The 24017-nt window shown below is 43.6% G+C and overlaps 2 protein-coding genes across 2 annotated transcripts in view; both read left to right on the top strand.

Annotated features, from left to right (window-relative positions):
• Nucleotides 1-24017, top strand: part of alk (ALK receptor tyrosine kinase) — a 498990-nt gene that overhangs the window by 351526 nt on the left and 123447 nt on the right. The gene's annotated exons all lie outside the window — the stretch shown is intronic.
• LOC148893961 (uncharacterized) lies at nt 14776-15745 on the top strand. Its single transcript, XM_089004011.1, has 2 exons — nt 14776-15579; nt 15647-15745. Exons 1-2 carry the CDS (start codon nt 14920-14922, stop codon nt 15743-15745), a joined length of 759 nt encoding a protein of 252 aa, XP_088860137.1. The 5' UTR covers nt 14776-14919.

Raw genomic sequence — 24017 nt, 5'->3', positions numbered from 1 at the left:
TCGGTGTAGACGGTGAAGGGGTGTTTCACTCCCTCAAGCCAGTGTCTCCATTCCTGCAGGGCCAGGACGACCGCCAGCAGTTCCCGGTTGCCGACGTCGTAGTTGGCCTCGGCGGGGCTGAGCCGGCGGAAAAAGAAGGCGCATGGGCGTAGCTTCTGGTCCGTGGGAGAGCGCTGGGACAGGACGGCCCCTACTCCAGACTTGGATGCGTCAACCTCGACCGTGAACGGGAGATCCGGGTCGGGATGACGCAGAACAGGGGGGTTGGTGAAGGCCAGACGGAGGCGGTTGAATGCCCCCTCAGCGTCGGGCGTCCACCTGAAGGGAATCTTGGAGGACGTGAGGTTAGTGAGGGGGAGTGCTTTCTGACTATACCCGCGAATGAAGCGGCGGTAGAAGTTGGCAAACCCCAAAAACCGCTGGAGCTGTTTTCGCGTCTTCGGGATCGGCCATTCCACCACCGCTTTAGTCTTAGTGGGGTCGGCCCTGAGCTGCCCCTGCGCCACAACAAACCCTAGGAAGGACAGAGAGCGGACATGGAACTCGCACTTCTCTGCCTTCACATAGAGCCGGTTTTGCAGGAGCCGCGCCAGGACCCGTTGGACGTGTTGCCGGTGCTCCTCTGCGGAACGAGAAAAAATGAGAATATCGTCAAGATAAACAAAAACAAAAACATTGAGGAAGTCCCTGAGCACAACATTGATTAAATTCTGGAAGACGGCGGGCGCGTTCGTGAGTCCGAACGGCATCACCAGATACTCAAAATGTCCTAATGGTGTTTTAAATGCGGTTTTCCATTCATCCCCCTCCCGGATGCGGACCAAATGGTACGCACTGCGGAGGTCTAATTTGGAAAAAATGGTAGCTGATTGAAGGGGCGTGAAGGCTGAGTCCATGAGGGGGAGGGGGTATTTGTTCCGGATGGTGATGTCGTTCAGACTCCGGTAGTCGACACACGGACGCAGGTTTCCGTCCTTCTTGTCAATAAAGAAGAACCCTGCGCCCAGCGGAGACCGTGTCGGCCGGATGAGTCCCGCCGCGAGGGAGGAGTCTATGTAAGTGCTCAGGGCTTCCCGTTCCGGTTGTGAGATGTGGAAAAGTCTGGAGTCCGGTAATGGAGACACCGGCTGCAAGTGTATAGCACAGTCATACGGTCGGTGAGGCGGCAGGGATTGGGCGTGGCACGCCCTTGAGGCAGATGGCCTCGGGCGGGCCACCGCGGGAGGGGTCTCGCCCTGCCGTAGCCGACCGCAGGCAGTTGGCGTAGCAGTAGGGGCTCCAGCCCTGAATGGTGGGCCCCTCCCAGGAGATGGACGGGTCGTGGGTATTGAGCCAGGGGAGACCCAATACCAACGGCGCATTCCGGGAGGGAATAACTAAAAATTGGCGGTGTTCGACGTGATTCCCCGCTACCCGGAGTTTTAGCGGGGCAGTGAGGTGGGTGACTCGGGCTAACAGACTGCCGTCTAGGTCGACGATCTCTTTTGGGGGGTGGATATCGATCAGCTGGCAGCCCAACGAGTCCGCCAGCTGGGGATCAATGATGCACCCATCGGCCCCCGAGTCCACAAGGGCCCGCACGGTTTGGGAGCTGGACGGGCCGATTAATTCGCTGTCCAGCTCCAACCGTGTAACGGGGGTCATGGCTTTGACCTCCAGAGGTCGCTGTGGTCGCCGTTTCGACGGGGACTTGAGGTCTTTGGCTGGGGGCCTTGGGTGCGGCGAGCCCCGGGGATAGTGCGGTCGTTCCCTCCCCCTATGATCATGGGTTCGGGGGATTCCTCCAGGCGCCGCACGCGCTCGCTGCCGGGTGTGGGAGATCTGGACCGGCTTCGGGGCCGTCTGGGCCGTCGGCCGCGCTGCTCCCTCTGTCGCTCCCGAAGGCGGTGATCCAGGCCGATGACTATGGCGACCAGGTCGTCGAAGGTGGTGCCAGCGTCGCAAGTAGCCAACTCGTCCTTGAGATCGGCGTTCAATCCGCGACGAAACACCCCCCTCAGCGCTCAGTCGCCGTAGCCGCTGCCAGCAGCCCGGATGCGGAAGTTGACGGAGTATTCCGCGGCTGAACGGGCCCCTTGGACGCAGTCCAATAGTCTCCCCTCAGCTTCGGACTCCGTCACCGGATGATGGAAAACCCGGCGTAACTCGGCGACGAAGTCCGGGTACGAGGTGCGCAGCTCCGGTCAGGACTCTCGGATGGCCAGCACCCATTTCTCGGCTTCTCCCGTGAGCAGGCTGGTGATGAAGGCTACCTTCGCCTCATCGCTAACGCAGGCGTATGGATGTTGATCAAACACAAGTGTGCACTGCATTAAAAACTGAGCGCAGCGCCAGGTTTCGCCTGCGTAGCGTGAGGGGACCGGTAGTTGAAGAGCGTGCCTACTCACGGGCGGGGAAGACTCGTTTGTGAGGGCGGAAATGCGTGCCTCAGCCGCCTCGAAGCGTTTAGCCAGCATGGTGGTAATTTGGCTGACTTCCGCGATGGCACGGGCCAGCTGGCTCGAACGCTCCGCTTGCACGGTCAGGGCGGCGAGGAATCTGTCTTCGCCGGCGGGTGGTCGGAGTATTATGTCACGGCACTCGAGGCTTGAGGGCAGGGCTCGAGTGACGAAAGGAAAGCGGGGAGGTTGGATCCAAAATACACGGCGAGACAGATACTCGTGAACAAAAAGTCTTTACTGAGGCACGCATGCAAAAATAACAGCAGGGAGAGGTAAGTGAGAGATCGGTGACGGCAGACCTGACCGCATGGAAGTAGTAATGGTGGCTTTCAGAATACTCCGACAAAGACGGTATTGCGCGATCGGTAAATATAGTCAGAAGGCACAATCAGGGGAATGACAACCAGCTGTGGGAACCCAGGTGCGTGATGATGGGAGGGGCCGTCTCCATGGAGCAGCGGAGGAGGTGACAGGAGGGGCGGGGCGCACCCTGGGCGGCGACGAGATGTGACAATGACATTTTAAACAAACATGTTAACTGTTGCCAGTCAAATGGTGAATAAGCTACTCTGTCGAGTTCATATGTTTGTAAATCTGACTATGAAGACGTCAGTGCCTCACCAGCCATGAACCTCACCGCACGTCACTGGCACACATACTGCATTAGATAGTTGACTATGGCTTGGCGGTTGTATCACCATGACTTTTGCCTGCCCTTTATTATCTATGCCACTTTTCTGCGTGAGTTCAACATTGTTACATGGGCTGCACAAAGTCATCCTCTGTCCAAGTGAGTAAAAGTTTAGCACTCATCTTGCTTACGGGACACCAGAACATTTTGGACAGGCAGCTTTGGAGCACATTTGTGGTCCTTGCAGTGTGAAGTGAATCCCCCCTCCTGTCTTTTTATAACCAGAGAGTATGTAGAGACAGCAGGAGGATAAACCAAGCGAAGATGCTCAATCGATGTTTGATGACATTTAGATTTGTGTCAAAAACTCATTCCCTAATACAGTACATCTTTTGTCGTAGAACATGCAAAAGAGACAATTATTCACAAACACAGTGAGCTCCTTGTCTGTTTGTTCATTTGTCAATTTATCTCTCCCTCTCTGTCTCTCTCTCTCTCCCCTCACACCCAGTCCCGCACCCGCTCCCTCTATCTCAAAAGCAGACATGCTCATTAATATTCATGAGGTGTTCAGAGCAGGTCTGGCAGATATGTCGTGGCATGCATTGTCGGTAAATTAAACATCTGGCTTGGTTTTAGATAATTTCCAGGCACCAGTGTGAGATGCCAGAGAATAAGATGCTGCCTCTCACACTAAGAACTCCCTCCAAGTTGTATTTGGCCCAATGAGATACTGTCAAGTTTATTTGCATGCACTACATTTCACTCAGGTGTACTTTTTTCATCTGCACTGTTACTGCCGAGGGTAATCGATGAGAAGGTTTATTCAGCCGTCATCTGTACAAATTTGAAGGTTTCGGACGTTTCACCTCCTATCCAAGAGGCTTCGTCAGCCGCTGACGTTTGCGAGTGTGGTTAATTCTGATGCAGCCACCTAACTTGCAAGTCGATGTACAAACTTGAGTGACCATATTTGAGTGGTTTATTTCAACTTCCCCTTGAATTCCCCTTATTCGAACCCAACCCTTGAAAATATTTTATTTGGATTGGATTGGATTTGCCTTTATTAGTCTCGCAGTGGAGAAATTTACATTTCACAGCAGTAAAGTGATGAAAGGAATGAAAGTAGAAAAACAAAATACATGAGCTGCTGGAAAGGCAGCCACTGTCGCGGCGCCGTCTTAAAGTCAAAAGAACAAAAAAAAACTTAATAACAAATAATATGACAACACAAAGAAAATATGACAATGCAAAAACACAGAGTCATTCATTCTTAAGCACTTTCTGTACCCTCTTTGTTACATGAAGAAATTCTAGATGAAAGATGAGAGGATAAAAGCGTCTTTCCACCACATAAATCTGCTTCAATTCCAAGCCTCGACAGTTCCACATATGCATCAGTGCTCTGCGCTGACGCTCCTTTCTTCTCATCGCGGGCTCCTCAAGCCATGCATCCATTCAGCCGCAGACTGTCCAACAGCACCGACCTTTCCGCTGAACAAAGCGGGGCTGTGAAGATGCTGCCCATTACAGGCGCAAAAAATTCAATAGTTGAAAATGTTTCTTTTTTTTTCTATCACCAAAATATGGAGTTTGAACAAGGGTGTAGTGTACTGGTACATTTGTCTGACTTTGCTGTAATGATGCAGATTCAGTTCCTACTCAGTGATGTGAATGTCAGTGCCCTGCAGCTGATTAATGACAAGTTCATTGTGTGACTTTTTTTTTCTTCATTCCAGGTCGGCAACTACAGCCTTCTGCACCTGTGACCATAAATATGATGGAGGCACATGTAACAGTTTTTAAAAACCATCAAAATAGTTTTGTTCGACACAATTTTCAGCGGAATGCCATGTTTGAAACAGATGTCACGATTCTTTCCTTTTTGCTTTGTTTACTCGGTTGACAGTGCGTGTTTACTCACAGATTTGTTTGCATAAAACATATCGTTCCGTCTTGCAAATTTCCCCATTGTGGGACTATTAAAGGTTTTCTTATTTTCACAACAATTTTTGATTTGACTTCTGCATTTAACATCTTACGACAAATAAGACCTGTACAAACAACTTAAAAAAAAAATACCTTGGCCCAATTTAAACCTAACATCAACTTGGCATATACAGTAAGTGTTTCCTGTGTTATTAAAGCACAAAGGATTGCATGTTTTTCACATATATTTCCATCCAGGCGAGGCCAAATGGACAGTTTGCCAAGCAATGACAATTTTGATTGAAGTGACAACATTTGTCATTTAGTTTTAAACATGTCCCTTATATCCACGACAACCTTACACCTTTCAGCGGACCCTTAAAGGACAACCGACACCATTTTCTTTTGTTTCCTAACTGACATCAGAAAAACCTTTTATAGCATTGTCAGAGATATGACAGACAGACACCGTGGACAGAGACTCAGAACCAGAAAGATTGTCCCCACTGCCGGCAGGAGACACAGTCATCAGATGACATACGTCTGAATTCTGCGCCCCTCTGCCAAGCTATTTATTGAGAGTATATGTAAATTACAGTGATATTAGTAAACATAGTTTTCTTGATTTGCATACCACGCCTCTGGGCGTTCTGAGCAACAACAGATGTAAGCAGTAAAACATATACATTTTAATTGGTTGTCTTTTCCATGAACTGATAAGTTTGTAATCTGGCGCTTGTGCAGGATGTTTAAGCCGTAAATAACTCCGGTGAAAAAGGAGTATCTCAAGCCCTAAATTCTGTGCAAGGCCGGACCTTCTAGAATCTTGATGGAGATGACAGTTCACCTTGCCGTGTCTGTTTCTCTCAGATTGACTGTGGCCATCTGCGCTTTTGACTGTAGGCCCATTGTTTAGTTGGTTAGCAAAGCACGGCACTTTTAAACATGATAAATTATTATTCTCCATCAAGCATCTAAAATACACAAAACACACAGGCTGATATTTTTAGTGAAATGCAAAACACCAATAAAAAATTACTTAAAGTGTCCCAAAATTACTTCAAAATGACCTCGGAAATGGCGAGTTTCAAAGGTCCCGCCCCTTTGTTTGTGACGTCACGCCAGGACGTCTTCCCTTGCTCTAGAATCAAAACAATGGCTTCAGATTCGGAGAAGATGCTTTGTTGTGACTCATCCAGTTATAAATATGATTCAAATAGTTCTGAAGAGGAAAGCATAAATGTTTGCAATCGATTAAAGAAGTCCTTCCGTATCATTTTGAGGCGTATGGACTCCAATGTAGCTCTCAGAAAATGCACAAAATGGCGCACAAGCTCCATTGGAAATGGGCTGATTTGTCTGCTGGGGATTTGTGTCATCTAGTATCAAATAGTAGTCTTGCTGCAACACACACATATGTGTTTTACTTCTAATTTCGCCATCAACACAATGTTTTCAGACCAAACAAAGTACCCAAAACATATTGTGTCTCGCTTTCTCGGTCAGGGGCGTTCCTGACGTGACATCATGTCAGGAATGGTCACCAACTCGAAAACAAGACTTCCTGAATATTCAGCACGAGTCTTAAAACGTAAAATATAGCTATATGCAGTGGAATCTTTGTAAAATATGCTCACTAGAAGTCATTTGAAGTGATTTTACAAATTATGGACACAACTTGTCCAGGGGTGTCGGTTGTCCTTTAAGTGTTGTCATGTTCAGTAGCACTTCTCCCCAATGATGCCAAAGAGGATGGACTACAACAAAAGAGACTTCACTGTCCTATCGTAGCAGTGACAATGACTCAAATGACACATTCAATACATCAAGGGACACATGATATGTAATCAGTTCTCTCCCTGAAAACTCGAAGCTTTGACAGCAATTTTTCTTTGCGACAGTATCAACATATTTTAATCATATGGGTTATCATCCGATTTGAGCAATTTCCTGTGGCGCTGGAAAGCAAGGCTTTTCAAAGTAATTTAATCTAGGTCAGAATGTAAAAAAAAGAAGAAAAGACTATTCGCCACATGATCTTCCACCGTTGCATGAATTACATCTTTGTCATAGCAAAGCATTTTTAAAAAGTTTTTATCTGGTTTAGCAAATTTGCTGAGCACCCTGACACTGAGTTTCAAGAAATTGCTGCAGTGGGTTGTAAGTCGATGCCAAGTACTTTGGATTGTGTGGTGGTGGTGGGGTGAGAGGGTGGGGGGTGAAGAGGGTGATCATAGACCTGTATGAAGTCCGTGCTAGGCAGGACCAAAACATGTGCAGGGCTGGTTTGGCGCAATCACCTTTTGCATTTATATTTTGATATATTTTTAGCGATCTTGCTTCAGAATGGGAGCAGCACAGTGTTCTATATTTCCTCCATTATCATTCCCAATTTGTTCTTCTAGTCTGTTCTAATCTTTTAAACAGATAATACATTTGAGGCAGGATATGCAGTCTTTAACCTTTTGAATTTGTTTCTTTTGGTCCAGTGAGATGGTTCAGTATCAGCCCATGTGAATAAAATGATTGAGCCTGAAATGCTTTCTCAGCTCAGCCTGTATTTTAAGGGTGCGTAATACCACTGGATTATTGGTGGTCTAAAACAGAAAGGGTGAGATTGAAAGTTATAAGGGTGTGAAGTGATATAAAAATGCATGATGTGGGTTCAAGATGAGATGAGGCTGTGTTGGGAACGTGAAGCCAGAGCCAGAGTAAAATGTTCTGAATATTTGGAGGCTAGCAAAAATGACAACAATTTGGAAGAGCCAAGATGCCTTTTGTTCAAATGCAATGAAACAAGAAGTTTGGGAAGCGCTTTAAGGCCAGTTACCACAAGCTGTTAGTGATAGTCGAAGTGGTCTCCATATTTGAAAATTTGAATTAAAAATGACTAAGTAATGTAAAAAAAATTAGTCAATTGCAAGACAGCCAAATAATTCACTGCAAATAACTCACTTTGACCAATAATGAGTTTATTCCCAGAAAATGTACCGAATCTCTTCAAAGCATTGACCATGTGGGGTACACTTGAAATGGGGTCAATTAAGTACATGAAACAGTGACTGAAACTCATGACAAAAAGTTAGCGGACACCCGGGCAGACAACTCTGAAAGTTTGCCGGCCCAGCCATAAAGTTGCCTGCCCCATTTTTCACAACTTAAAACACAAAAAGGCATCAAATCGCCATAAAAAAAAACATTGTTGCAAAGTATACATTTTTTTAAAATTAAGGAACCACCTACCACAAATGTTACCTTGCCTAATTGATGGTAAATATCCCTTGCTGAAGATTTTGCTCCAGTTGTTGTTGTTGTAGTCCAAAGCAGGCTTCTGATTGGCTGCCGGTGCAGAGTATGCAAATTGTCAATTTGCATACTAAGCACCGGCAGCCAATCAGAAGCCTATTTCGTGCTTCGGACTACACCTTGACTGTAAAGTGTACTTGACAGTTTCTAAAGCTGCTTAGAAAGAGGAGTCCATGCCGCTTGTTGCGTTTTGTTTGTAGCTTTTGCTTTATTGAATAAAACAAACGTTTGATCGGAAAAAAAAGTTTTTTTTTTCTTGAAGAAGTCGTCGGCCATCCCTGCTGAGACGTTTTGAAAGTTGTACTCCATGGGCCACCAGGCAGACACTATTTTTTACACCAGTGACGTGCGGTGAGGTTCATGGCTGGTGAGGCACTGACGTCATCGATGATGTCACCACTCGTCTCTACTTCGTATTTGAATGGTAAATGTGAAAATTCAGCGATTTTGAAAAAAATCCTAAAACGGTGAAGTTAAATGGACAAGAACTTTAAAGTACAAATCACTAAATACATCTAACTGTTTAATTTATTTTTTTCATTTGATATTTCCATGACAGCTTTCCATGATGACATGTGAGGCACTGCCTCACCTGCCTCCACTGACTGCACGTCACTGTTTTACACTGATATTAATCAGTTATTAGAGAGAAACTGTGCTCCCACCTGCTTGTGGTTCTCTTTTTTTCTAAGTCTGTCCAGTTTCAAGTCTGAGTAATGCTGAGTACACGTGAGTTTTGAGGCAGGTTTTAATGATGGTCAGCGAGGGGGCTTGCCGAATTTTCCATGGCAGGTCATTCCAGAGAGACGGATCTCATATTTAAAAATGTCCCTTATCAGTACCTTCAGATTTACTTTAAGATTGACATAAGTTAGTGTAAAATGAGTAAAAAAGTTTCATTTGTTTCTATGGGAGGAATTTCACCATTAGTTTTCCTTATTTGGAAGATTTGTTCAGACGCCAACTGGTGTTTGAGTTGTGCCTAAAGCCAGCCTGCTTTTTCACCGTGTTCATCCATGTATCCTCGTGATTTTAGCAGGAGAGACCTTGTGTAGTCAATTGATGGTAGACTACTGCGTTTGAATATTCAGTTTCTCTTTACATCGTTCGAGGGAGGGTGAGAATCAATTTACAGTGTCTACAATTCTTACTGATTGAATGAGTTCTTGCTTAGCTCTATTCTCCTTCTTCAACATTTTAGTTGAGTATGTGATAATAGCCCCCTGAAAAAAAAATCATCGATTTTACAATTAATAAATTCCAAAGGTCCTCATAAGTGAGCAGAGTCTGATCCAATTTCCAAGGGCTACGTATGGAGTTATACTGAGAAAGTTCACAATCTAATAACACTGGTGCATGGTCTGAATCTATTACAGTTGGGTATTTAGCTGTAGTGATGAAAGGTAATAGGTTCTGATCAGTGAAAAAAATACTCAATTTTACCAGAAGACTGATATGTGGGGGAGAACAAGGAGAATGCTGTGCTTCAACAAATACTGTAACAGATGAACACTCCCCATCTGTTCCATAAAAGTGGCCTGGCCATTTTGGAGAGATTGTGTAGCGGGTCCATCACACCAGTTAAATGTGATATCAATTAAATAAGTTTGCCCATGGTTTTAATGGGATCCCAATTTTAGGCATACATATTGACCATCAGGTCTGGTTTGTAATACAGTAGCATTTTACCAATCACAAATCTACATTTGGGATTGAAAGTGACATTGGTTCCATGCAACAAAAATGGTAATGCCAGATGATCTGGAGTCAATACTAGCGTGGAACGTGGGACCAAGCTAGCCTTTCTTCAATCTAAATTGATCTCTTGATAAAAGATTGTTTTCCTGGGGAAATGCAATATCCCATCTCATGTGCTTAAGATGATGAAATATCCTGGCTCTCTTAACAGCCCCATTAAGTTCCTTCACATTCCAAATGATAAATCGTACAGCAGTGAGACTTTGCACACTCGTTTTTCATATGCACCTACAAAATACTACTAGAAAGGATGGTATAGCACAGAAAGAAAGGATTACACCTTAGACCAGGGGTGGGCAAACTTTTTGACTCGCGGGCCACAATGGGTTCTAAAAGTTGACAGAGGGGCTGGGCCAGGAGCATTTGGAGGGAGTTTTGGGACGGATATACTAAACCTAAAGCATTAAAAGACAACCAACACCACTTTTTGTTTCCTAACTGACATCAGAAAAACGTTTTATAGCATCTAAAATACCCAAAACACGCGGGCTGATATTTTTAGTCAAATGCAAAACACCAATAAAAATGACTTAAAGTGTCTAAAAACTACTTCAAATTGAACCTGGAAGTGGCCAGTTTCAGAAGGTCCCGCCCGCCCCCTTGTTCGTGGTGTCACGCCAAGACGTCTTGCCTTGCTCGAGAATCAAAACAATGGCTTCAGATTTGGAGAACATGCTTTCTTGTTACTCATCCAGTTATGAATATGATTCAAATGGGAAAGAGAAAAGCATAAATGTTTGCAATCGATTAAAGAAGTCCTTCCGTGTCATTTTGAGGCATCTGGACAGAAATGTAGCACCTAGAAAATGCAGAAGATGGCGCCAAAGTTCCGTTGGTAATGGGCTGATTTGTCTCCTAGGAATTTGTGTCAGCGAATATCAAATAGTTGTCTTGGTGCAATACACAAGGATTCACTATTTCGTTATTCACGTGTTTTCCTTCTAATTCCGCCATCAACACAGATCAACATGAAGTTTTCAGACCAAACAAAATACCGCAAGATGCATTGACGTGATGAAAGGACTGCTACAGTGTGTCCTTTCTCGGTCAGCGGCGTTCTTTCCGTGACGTGACGTCAGGACTCGTCACCAACTCAAAAACAAGACTTCTGGAATATTCAGCGCAAGTCTTAAAACGTAAAATATAGGTATATGCGGTGGAATCTTTGTAAAATAGTAGAAGTCATTTGAAGCGATTTTACAAATTATGGACACAACTTGTCCGGCGGTGTCGGTTGTCCTTTAAATGTAGTGTGTGCAAACCCCATAGCACAGTAAGAACACTACAACCCAATTTATTAACTGTCTTTGAAATGTGAAAAACAGCCCTTATCAGTTCATACATTTGTCTCAAGGAATATGCAAGATATGGCATTTACAAACTATTTCACAGATACTGGGAGGAGGAAATGGAAATAGATTAAAATAACATACACACTGTGATTTATCAAGATTGCGTCTGTTTTTAATAAGTTTCAATCGAAGGTGCAAAGTTAAAGATTTCTTTTGAAAAATGGAATCACTTTCAACATTCAAAACATATTATTACACAATGAAATACTCAAGCTCAATCATATCTACTTGTGTTAAACTCCGCAAAATCATGGATGGATTGTCCTGACCGTGCGCTCTACATACTCGCCACGGACGACCTCACCTTCACGCGCAAACAGTATATGTGTATCGTTGCCAAGCACACAGACATAGGCTACCTGCAGCTGAAATTTGCATACTCGGAACGGCAGCCAATCAGAAGCCTGCTTCGTGCTTCGAACTTTCCCGAGTGTTATAAGGTTGTTATTTTGTCATTTTCCGAAGTAGATGCACAGACGCTACAAAACGTAAACGTACATTATACCATGACTGTAAAATGTACTTGAGAGTTATGAAAGGTGCTTAGTCTGCTCGTAGCAGCTGACGCAATGCTTGCATTGCAGACACACTGGAGAACAGGAGCAAAATCTTCAGCAAGGGATATTTACCGTAAATTAAGCAAGGGAGCATTTGTCATCGGTATATCCTTAATAAAAAAAATAAAAAGAAACGTTACACTTTGCGACAATTTTTTTGTTGCTTTTTTTTGCTGTTCGTCATCTTATTGTGTTTCAAATTGTGAAAAATGGGGCAGGCAGCTTTATGGCCGAGCAGGGAACTTTTCAGAGTTGTCGGCCCTGTTGTCCGCTAACTTTTTGTTTCAGACACTGTTTTTACTATAATTTGGACAAGTTCGGCGGGCCGGATTAAAATGCCCAATGTGGCCCGCGGGCCGTAATTTGCCTATGGCTGCCTTAGACTGTTTCCAGCATGAAAAAGGGCAAATCGTAAACATTTGGAAATGCCTGTCCCCAGGAAACTGTTGACACAGTATTTGTTTTCGGCATTTAATTTTTTCGAGTACATAAATATCCTCTCAATAATTACAGTTATTGGTGAGTTAACACACACACACACACACACACACACACACACATATGTATATATATATATATATATATATATATATATATATATATATATATATATATATATATATATATATATATATATATATATATATATATATATATATATATATTTTTTAGGGGCTGGATTGCTCAGTTTATAAGGCATATGGGAGATGCCAAATGCCTACCTCATACAATGATGACAGACAATAAATCGAATGACATGCCGGCTCAGATGTCGCCCGGCCAAACAAGGTCTGCGTCAGGTGCTGGGGAACCAGTGCACCTTGATGAAAAATGGGCTACTGGAACAAAGTGCCGATGGACGATCTGCGATAACATGGCTCTGTTGGAATGCTACTACTCAAGCAACCCTAGTCAGAGGGGTTACATGCAGAGAATGGGGACTGAATGTCTACTTCGAAACCCACAGTCACGGTTCACCACGAAACAACTAGTAGCTCAGTGTTCCAATATCCACAAACGGTAATTGCTGTCACAACTTGAGATTGATGAGGTACAACACAAATTCCGAGGTGAAGGGCCCCAGGCTGCCACATCAGAGGAAGAGGTTAGACCAGAAATTGGGAGGCAAGCCCCAATGAATGATGACATTGGGAAGCCAGCCCCAAGGAATGCTGAGCAAAGCAGCAACTGACCTGAGAGATAAGATCATGGCTATGTGAAGTACCACCTGAAAGTCTCATGGAAACTGTGAATGCTGCACTGAAAGCGATCCCGACCGAAACGATCACGGAAACCAATGAGCTGATATACGCTTCATCATCAGTGATCCCAGAGATGCTTGGCTATAAGAGCAACCGTGAGAGCCACGAGATTCGTTACCCACCATGGAAAAGCCGGTTGGAGGCTAAGATCAAGGCGGCTCGGAAATATGTCAATTGTCGGAGACCCAGAGAGGTGTGAATAAAAGGCCAATACCCAAGAGGTACATGCAGATAACCATACCTGCACTCGAAACTGCTAAACAAAGGCTCCAGGCCTTGTCCAGTCACCTAAAGAAGTACACGAAAGAAAATGACACCGGAAGAATAAACAGGCTGTTTGCAACACAACCTGTGAAAGTGTACGCTCGGTGGCAGGCTTCTAACAGCAGAGCAGATCCTCCATGGCTGGAAACTGAAAGATACTGGAAAGGCATATGGGAGAAGGAGGTCGCACATAACAGCTGGTGACTCTGGTCCAACACAATGACTGGTGACTCTGAAAGAGGTGCACAGCAACCTCCCTGAACAGGACACAGTAACCATCACAGCGGCAGACATACAAGAAAGAGTCTCAGGTATGGAAGACTGGACGGCACCAGGCCCGGATATGGTCCACACCTACTGGCTAAAGAAACTCACAGCACTCCACAAGCGCCTAGCAGCACAAATAAACCAGTTGCTGATGGATGGTTATCACCCAGGATGGCTAACCAAGGGGCGAACAATCCTGATCATGAAGGATTCCTCAAAGGGTGCAGTTCCTCCCAACTATCGGCCAATAACCTGTCTCTCCACAACATGGAAACTTATGTCAGGCATCATTGCGGCTAAGATAAGCGGACACATGGATCAATACATGAACAAAGCCCAGAAAGGCATTGGTAGAGATACCAGAGGTGCCAAACATCAGCTGCTGGTTGACAGAACAGTCGCACAAGACTGCAGGTCTGTGCACAGCCTGGATTGATTACAAGAAAGCATATGACTCGATGCCACACACATGGATGACGGAATGCTTGGAGTTGTATAAGGTCAACATGACCCTGAGAGCCTTCGTTACAAACTCGATGAGGATGTGGAAAACCACACTTGAAGCCAATGGCAAGCCAATAACGCAAGTATCCATCAAATGTGGCATATACCAAGGTGATGCAATCTCCCGACTGCTGTTCTGCATAGGACTGAACCCCCTCAGCCAAATAATCGCCAAGACAGACGATAGATACCGCCTCAGAAATGGAGCTACAATCAGTCACCTCCTCTACATGGATGACATAAAGCTGTATGCTAAGCGCGAAAGGGACATAGACTCTCTGATCCACACAACCAGGATTTACAGCAGGCTGGGGAAATGTAGTTGGATGGTGACTAAGAGGGGCAAGGTAGTTCACACTGAAGGGGTCTCACTCCCTGAAGGAACAATAGCAGACATTGAAAACAGCTGCAAGTACCTCGGTATACCACAGGCCAATGGCAATAATAAGGTGGCCAAAGGAAGAGATTCAGACCACGGATGTTAGGACCCGAAAACTCCTCATCATGCATGGAGGGTTCCATCCCAAGTCCAGCACGCTGAGACTGTACACAAGCCATAAGGTAGGAGGCCGGGGATTAGTGAGTGTGAGAGCCACTGTCCAGGATGAAACATATAAGCTCAATGAATAAATCAAAGAGAAGGCTCCAATGGATGATATACTCAGACATTGTCTAAGACAATGGGGAACAGAGGATGAGGTGCTGGAAGAGGGACAATCATGGGAGCAAAAGCCCCTACACGGGATGTCCCACATAACTGAATTGGCTGCTCTTAAGAAGTCATATCAGTTGTTTGAGAGGGCTGGCTTAAAGGACAGCAAAGAGGCACTCATCCTGGCTGCTCAAGAGCAGGTCCTGAAGACCAGAGCCATAGAGCCACGGATATACCACACCAGGCAAGACCCAAGGTGTAGGTTGTGCAAAGAGGCACCTGAGACAATCCAACACATAACTGCAGGGTGTAAGATGCTGGCAGGGAAAGCCTACATGGAGCGCCATAACCAGGTGGCTGGCATAGTTTATCGAAACATCTGTGCGGAGTATGGACTGGAAACCCCAAGGTCAAAATGGGAAACACTTCCCAAGGTAGTAAAGAATGACCGAGCAAAGATCCTGTGGAACTTCCAGATACAGACTGACAAGATGGTAATGATCAACCAACCAGATATTGTGATCATAGATAAAAGGCAAAGGAAAGCCGTTGTCGTGGATGTAGCGGTCCCGAGTGATGGAAACATCAGAAAGAAGGAACATGAGAAAATCGAGAAATACCAAGGGCTCAGAGAGGAGTTGGAGAGAGCCTGGAAGGTAAAGGTAAAAGTCGTGCCTGTGGCGGTCGGCAGTAACCGCCAAACTCCACAAGTGGTTGCAACAGATACCGGGAACAACATCGGATATCTCGGTCCAGAAAAGCGCAGTGCTGGGAAAAGCACGGACACTGCGCAGAACACTCAAGCTTCCTGGCCACTGGTAGAGGACCCGAGCTAAAATGGGGGACAAACACCACCCGTGGGGGGTGAGACGGGGAATTAATTTATGTGGGCGGGGGGGCTCGGACCGAGCACCAAAGATATAGAAAGTCCAGGGTAGTACAAAGTACAAATACACGTTGACAGCGTCCCGTTTTCGTACCGGCTGTCCTCAAGAAGGAAGTGGTGGAAGCGCAGAGGCGTGGCCCCGCCACCAGCTGTCAATACGAACGTGACAATATCGAACAAGTAGGATGTTTATTTGCCGGAACAGCATTGCACAAAATGACAATAGAAAATAACAGTTTCTTAACAAACCCGTACGTCAATTTTCTCCCCAGCATGACAGCATCTCACTTTCAAAGCAATCAGGGGAGGAGGGGGGTGTCCACCAACGCCTTCGGTGGGTGTCGGCGCTCTAGCGGATGGGATCGCCGCGATGCAAACGCCGCATCGGGCTCACGGTCGGCGGCGCAGCCTCTTTGAGACAGGTGACTTCTTCTGGCTTATCCTTAAGGAGGGAGAGTGATTTTTGGACAGCTCACATGGGTGGGAAGCCATGCATATTTGGGTCAACATAAAGCGTGTGCGCCGACACAGTAATAAAGATTGATAATATGAAATATAAAATGATTAAAATGACACTAAAAGTACTAAGATTTATAAAGGAACTGTCAACATTTTGGTATCTAATAGTATTCAATAGAAAATGTTGCTTAAAAACAACAGAATGACATCGTATACTATCCTGTCGTATAAACCTCGCGTCAGCCATTTTGAATGCTTTTCGATTTACGACCGTTTGACTTACGGCTGTTTTGTGAGAATGGAACCCGGTCGTAACTCAGATGTTACCTGTATATACATACACTGTATATACATACACTGTATATACAGTATACAGTGTATATACATACACTGTATATACAACTGGTTGCCAACCAATCGTGGTGCACTCAAAAACAAACAAAACAGTGATATCCCCTCTTGTGGTCTTAACCAAGGGTAGCAGATAGTACTTTTAATATTCTCAAATAGAGCAGAAATTAAAAGGCTCAGACTGCATCTGTCCGAGTCTACTGAAAAAAACAATACAATCGTCACGGTTTGCGAAGTGATGGTTGTGGATCCCAAATAAGCAGGCAGGAGGCAGCAGCAGGTTGTATTTGACAAATTGTGTTAAAATAAAGTCTGCAGGAACAAAATCTAAAATATAGTCATAGTCATAAGTCATACGAACAGAAAAGTACAAAGTATCAAAGAAAACCATGAGTAAAAATCTGCCAAGTTGAAACAAACCTGACAGGGTGAAGCAAACACATACAATGACCCGACACGGCATGGTTGTGCCAGGTGTCCTTTTAACTGCCACTGATGAGGACGACCAACACCTGTGCAAGTGCCGGCGGGGCCGGCACCGCCGCACGTTGGTCGCCAACAAGATCGTGACAAAAATATTTCGCCACAATTTGTTTTGTTTATTGATCATTCTCAATAATGTAATGAATTTAAAGTGAACATTGGGGGTTTCTCCATAAAGTTTAGATGAGATTAAAAATAAATTAATTAGATTAATTACCAACCCCAATAAAATGTTTGGTTTTTTTGATCGCCTGGCAGAACAAGTTTTTAGGTTCACTTCTAATTATTGAAACTATCAATGAAAACCATCAAAAAGTCTTGCAATTACGCCTGTAGGTATCTGGGGTATTCCAGTGTGTTTCTGCGCTTGATAAAGTGTTGGAGCTCCCAGCTCTGCAGACTCTGCTTTACTGTTGCAGTGACATTTTAATCATCACACTATCATTAGAAGACACTTCAGCTGATCAACTGGGGTGTCTGAATTATTCAAACCAGTTTGCTTGAAGGCAACCAAACCCAAAACCCACACAGTCGGCTAAAAAAGGCACAAGGAGTGAGTATTCGAGACACAGCAAGACAGAATTACAGATTAGAACATTAGAATGAAGGAAGCCATTCAGAAGAACTTTAATTAGATTGAGAATGTAAAGCGGGAAAGCAACAACAGTGATGAATCACGGTGAATGAATCCAATAAAAATCCAACACATTAGTGGTGTATTTTTATCATCTTTATTGTATTTATAAAATCACCTCTGGTTACTGGAGAGAGATGGTGTACATGGGGGTGTTTGTCTGGAGGAGGTTTTGGCATCAATAACGAGGTGGAAGGTGGGCTCCAAGTGCCTACTTGACAGTAGCGACATGTAATCATCCTGGCCATCATGACACCGTCTGCGAGACGTCCTCTCCTTGCAGGTCCTTATGGACAGACTTTGCATGCATCAATCTCCTCTATAGACGTCAGCTATAGTATGGTGGCTTTCCTGCATGTAAATGGGATGAGAGGAGTCACTTCCATTGGCTGGGAAGCAATTAAGTTGTGTTCATTCCAACAGCAATGCCAACACCTATCTGAGTAAGTAGCAAAAAAGAAATGTCACCCATGTGCACAGTTAGAGCACACTTTGCGCTGGCCAGGCAAGTAGGCATTTTTATTGGTTTGCTTTTCTACCATTCTCGTCAGAATCGTTTTTTTTCTTTCCGTTATATTTCCTTCCACTTTTTTGAATTTGTTTCAAATGGATGATTTAATTACAAGGAAATTTGCAGTTTTCTAACTGCTAGCAAGATCTGAATGTTTCTCACTTCTCGCTTTTATCCCATAGTCTCTGACCGAAGCCATATGCCTCAAATGTGCATGGTGAACAAACCAATTTAGCAATGATTGTTACATTGCAAGCGTGAATTATTCATAAAAGAAAGTTGTCATATTAAATTACACAATAATTTGAATAATGTATGTAAAAATAAATTAATAATTCCTACGTGTGTACTGACTAATTGTGGAGATCCGTGTCTGATATTAAATTCAAAAACTTGTGAGAAGGGTTTCATTTTTCGCCCAAGACTTAATATCATTATGCGACTTTTTAAAGATGTCGCCATGGTTTGATCTTTGGAACAAAACTAATTTCAAAAATGTACATGCTGCAAGATTGAAGCACAAATGTAGCTATACTTAGGGTGTTGTTGAAGAAATGATCCTCAGTTGATACATTGCTTTATAAGGCTCAGTCAGACATCTAAGTCATCTGTTTCCATGTGCCTTGCTGTAAGCTGTCACTGTATAGTTGTTAATTTCCCTTCTAAATTATTTCATTGCTTCCATCGTGTCCAAATTATCCCTTAGTATTCGGTGTTCAGTTTGACCTCGAATACTTGCAGAATTGTGTCTCACTTGTCTTTGATTAAAACTTTGGTTGAGGCTTAGCAATCATGGCTCATGGCCTGTTGCTGTAAAATGTTTGACCTGACCGATGTTCGTTTTCGCTTCAAGATATTAGGCCGTTTAAAATGTCTGCTCGGAATATGCAATCTTTTCTGTGTTATGTTATCAGGGGAGTGAAGGTCAGTCTGTAGCCACATGGTACATTTTAAGGGAAAATAAAGACTGCAGCTTGCTTTTGTCCCCTAAAACTATGGTCACAGTTTATACAATACCAGCCAAATGAGTAAGCACATTGTAAATGCGAGAAATTAGCATTAGAATGTAAGAACCCGGCCGGCGTGCAAAAAGCAAACATTTGTGCATGATGTCTGTGTAAGCTCTCAGTCGTACAGGAGTGATCCATCGATGAGAAGGTTTCTTCAGCCGTCATCTGTACAAATTTGAAGGTTTCGGACGTTTCGCCTCCTATCCAAGAGGCTTTGTCAGCGAACTAAAGTCTGACTGGTCGTATCGGCCCTATTTATATATCCCTAATGTCCAGCCATGGCGGCGCCGGACACAGCTATGATAGGTCCCTACTCTCAGGTTGGGGGGAGCAGAGGACCACTCCCTGTGGCCCCAGTGATTGTTCCTACATTCCTGACTAACGACTGCCCCATTTCCCCCACTCCCACCGGTATCACCTCATCAGCATTACGAATGTTGCCTAACCTGTTTTGCCTAAGCAGGCTATCATATGAACAATCCAAATTGAACCTCACCTCACCAGACCGGTTTAACGAAGGATTTTGTTGTTTTATAAGAATCGCTTCTTTTACCCCCCTTTCAAACCATCAAACCATGTTCTTTCGCGAAAAATTTTAACCTCATTGTCGTCAAATGAGTGGTTGCTAGCTTTTAGGTGCAAATGTACTGCCGATTGAGGCCCACTTGTATTATGCCTGCGATGTTGATAATGTCTTTTTTTGAGAATTTGTTGAGTCTCCCCAATGTACTGCTCTTTACAATTTTCATTCTTACAATGTATGGAATAAACTACATTACTTTGTTTTTCAAGCTTGGCAGAGGTACCAAACTTAACCAGTTCACCTGGACATTCACTTAAAGGACAACCGACGTCTCCGGACAAGTTGTGTCCATAATTTGTAAAATGGCTTCAAATGACTTCAGCGTATTTTAAAAAGATTCCACCGCATATACAGCAAAGTCTCGTTATATCGATATCGGTTATATCGATAGTCCCGCTTATTACGATACTATTTCTATGCACGCACGGAGAAAATTACATGCGCGCAGGGTCGGATATATCGATATTTTTCGGACTCCCTAGAATATCGATATAACAAGACTTTACTGTAGCTATATTTTAGGTTTTAAGACTCACGCTGAATCTTCAGGAAGTCTTGTTTTTGAGTTGGTGACGGGCCTGTACGTGACGTCACTAAAGGAACGCCCCCTGACCTAAAAAAAAGACACATTGTAGCAGTCCTTCCATCACGTCAATGTATTTTGCTGTATTGTTTGGTCTGAAAACCTTGCATTGCACCCAAAGGCCGCCAGAAGAGGGTGTCCAAGCTCCATATAAGGAATTTATCAGCCTGTGGAAACGGAGGTGGCCACAGGCGGGCGCCGTTTTGTGCCTCTTTTCTGGTGATCGTTTCTCCCCAATGTGGCCTCAAAATGGCATGGAATAAATTATTTAATCAATTGCAAACATGTATGGTTTCCTCTTCAGAACTATTTGAATCATATTCATAACTGGAGGTGTAACAAGAAACCATATTCTCCGAATCTGAAGCCATTGTTTTGATTCTCAAGCAATGCAAGACGTTTTGGCGTGACGTCACAAACGGGTCTTTCTGAAAATGCACAATTCACAGCTCAATTGTTTGCAGATTTTGGACACCTTAAGTCATTTTTATTGGTGTTTTTCATTTGAATAAAAATATCATACTGCGTGTTTTGGGTATTTTAGATGATATAAGAAGTTTTTCTAATTTCAGTTAAGAAACAAAAAAGTGACGTCGGTTGTCCTTTAGAGGACAACCGACGTCTCTGGACAAGTTGTGTCCATAATTTGTAAAATGGCTTCAAGTGACTTTTACTGAGCGTATTTTAAAAAGATTCCACCACATATTTTACGTTTTAAGACTCGCGCTGAATATTCCGGAAGTCTTGTTTTTGAGTTGGTGACGAGTCCTCACGTTACGTCACTGAAGGAACGCCCCTGATCGAAAAAAGGACACATTGTAGCATTCCTTCTATCATGTCAATGCATTTTGCTATACTTGTTTGGTCTGAAAACTTCTTGTTGCACCAAAAAGAAGCAGAAGAGGGTGACAAAGCTCCCTGTAAGGAATTAATCAGCCTGTGGAAACAGGCTGATTAATTCCTTACACATGTATGCTTTCCTCTTCAGAACTATTTGAATCATATTCATAACTGGATGAGTAACAAGAAAGCATATGTCGGTTGTGATGTCGGTTGTCCTTTAGGTTGTCCTTTAAAGGACAACCGACACCCTTTTTTGTTTCCTAACTGACATCAGAAAAACGTTTTATAGCATCTAAAATACCCAAAACACACAGGCTGATATTTTTAGTCAAATGAAAAACCCCAATAAAAACGACTTAAAGTGTCCTAAAACTATTTCAAAATGACCTCAGAAAGTTTCAGTTTCAGAAGGTCCCGCCCCCTTGTCGTGATGTCACGCCAGTATGTCGTGCCTTGCTCTAGATTCTAGAATCAAAACAATGGCTTCAGATTCGAAGAAGATGCTTTCTTGTTACTCATCCAGTTATGAATATGATTCAAATAGTTCTGAAGAGGAAAGCATAGATGGTTGCAATGGATTAAAGAAGTCCTCCTATATCAATTGAGCCGTCAGGACTCCAATGTAGCGTCCCGGAAAATGCACAAAATGGCGCCCACGCTCCGTTGGAAATGGGCTGATTTGTCTGCTGGGAATTTGTATCAACTCGTATCAAATAGTAGTCTTGGTGCAACACACAACGATTCACCATTGGTTTATTTATGTTTTTTCCGAAGTTTTCCGACCAAGCAAAGTACCCAAAATGCATTGTGTGTCACTTTCTCGGTCAGGGGCGTTCCAGACGTGACGTCAGGTCAGGCATCGTCATCAACTCGAAAACAAGACTTCCTGAATATTCAGCGCGAGACTTAAAACGTAAAGTATGGCTATGTGAGGTGGAATTTTTGTAAAATACGCTTAGTAGAAGTCATTATAAGTGATTTTACAAATTATGGACACAACTTGGTCGGGGGCGTCGGTTGTCCTTTCATGCTTCAGTTGTGAAAAACCAAAGTATGACTTGTGACAAATTCAAGACATAAAAACACATTTCATCAAAATACACTTATGTTTTTGGTTTTGGTTTTTTTGTTTGGTTGGTTGGTTGGTTGGTTGTTTGTTTCTTTGTTTGTTTGTTTGTTTGTTTGTTTGTTTGTTTGTTTGTTTTTACAACTTATTATCACGACAGTCCCATTCATGCTTAGCATTCATAGCTTATGGCTGTTGCTTTAAAATGATTGACCTGACTGATGTTCGTTCTCGCTTCAAGATATTAAGCCGTTTAAAATTGCTGCTGGAATATTTGCAATCATTTCTGTGTGAGATTATTCTGATTATTCTGCAACAAAGTAGTTGACTACTGATCGAATTAAATTTTGCAGCACTGATTGGACAAGGAATGTCATGGGATCAAGCAGGGGGTGTCATGACTAATTGACATGTAGAAGCAGATGTGTCTTAACCTCCAAATCAGAGCCACCATCGGACACCTACGTTTTCATCGACCCAGGTTCAGAACCACTGCACTAAAGGAAATAGTAATTGGTACTTTTTAAACAAGGCAGTACAAATTAATGAACATTATTTTGTTGACGTTTCAGTAATTGTTGATTGGAAAAGTTAATTTAAGACTGGCAGCCCCCTTTGGGAGTTCATATATTTACATATTGAGTCAATGCTTCTGGACTGGGCATTGCAAAAATTGTCTGTGTCATTTCCAGCCTGCGAGAAATATCGACGGACATCACAGTGAAGACACATTTGTTTCTCCATTTGTTTCTCCATTTGTTTATTTGCTCCTGTTTGCTTTGATCCGCCGTGATTAGCTCCTGGCAGATTTGTTGCAGAATAATCTGTTTAGCAGCATACAGATTTCATCGAATTGAAATCATCTAAAAATGGAATGGTTAAAGCCTATCTTAAGTGGCTTCCTTTATTCGAGCCAGAAACCATAATGTAAAAGTCTCATGATTATTGTTGACTAAATCCTTCATTTCTTTCATGTGTTGTCACGAAAATTGGGATCGTTCATTTACAGATCAAACAAATGTTGTAATTCTTGTCCCACTGACCCCCCCCCCCGCGTACATACACACATGGGCACGCGCGCGCACACACACACACACATCAACCACACACAAACTGTTTAGGTTCAGGGCTGTGTGACGATTATCATTTTGTTGAAACTTAATGTGCATTAACAATAACAAAATGAGATTGTGGCAATCATGCTCATAAGTCAGTGGCATTTGGCCCACACCACAATTATGCTGTAATATTTTTCACATCACCCACTCTGTGGATCTTGTTTCAGGATTTTGTGCTGGATACTTTTCATGCTTTGTCAGGCAACTAACTGGAGGTGACATAAGCATGGAGCAAAAACTATAATTTGAACTTAATTCCTTGTTCACTTGGAGCAGGGCCCAACCGAATATCTCACAGGGCTTTATATAGAGCACGCTATGATGCACTTGTAAGTCTTAGAATGGCTCAAAAACGTCAAGTGGCTGCAATGAGGTGGAAGATGACCCCAAGTTTGGATGGCCCTCCATGACCTAGATTGTCAACAACAATGACAAAGCGAACCAGGAGGTGCAGAGTATTCAAAGACGGTTGGCGTGTTTTGTGACACTCACTTGGACCTCTCCCTAACATGGGATTCAATGATTTCAGATGAATTATTTGCTCAATGTTTGTGCAATCTGCAGTTT

This window comes from Hippocampus bargibanti, linkage group LG09, assembly GCF_051943395.1.
Source record: "Hippocampus bargibanti isolate YZ-2025 linkage group LG09, ASM5194339v1, whole genome shotgun sequence".
Lineage (NCBI taxonomy): Eukaryota > Metazoa > Chordata > Actinopteri > Syngnathiformes > Syngnathidae > Hippocampus > Hippocampus bargibanti.
This window is presented reverse-complemented; position numbering and strand designations above follow the sequence as displayed.

Bases quoted from the DNA above. Each gene is read 5' to 3' on its own strand.
- LOC148893961 (XM_089004011.1), top strand. From the start codon at position 14,920: ATGGATGATATACTCAGACATTGTCTAAGACAATGGGGAACAGAGGAT. The intron at 15,580-15,646 runs GTAAAGGTAAAA...TGGTTGCAACAG, and splicing joins AGTTGGAGAGAGCCTGGAAG to ATACCGGGAACAACATCGGA.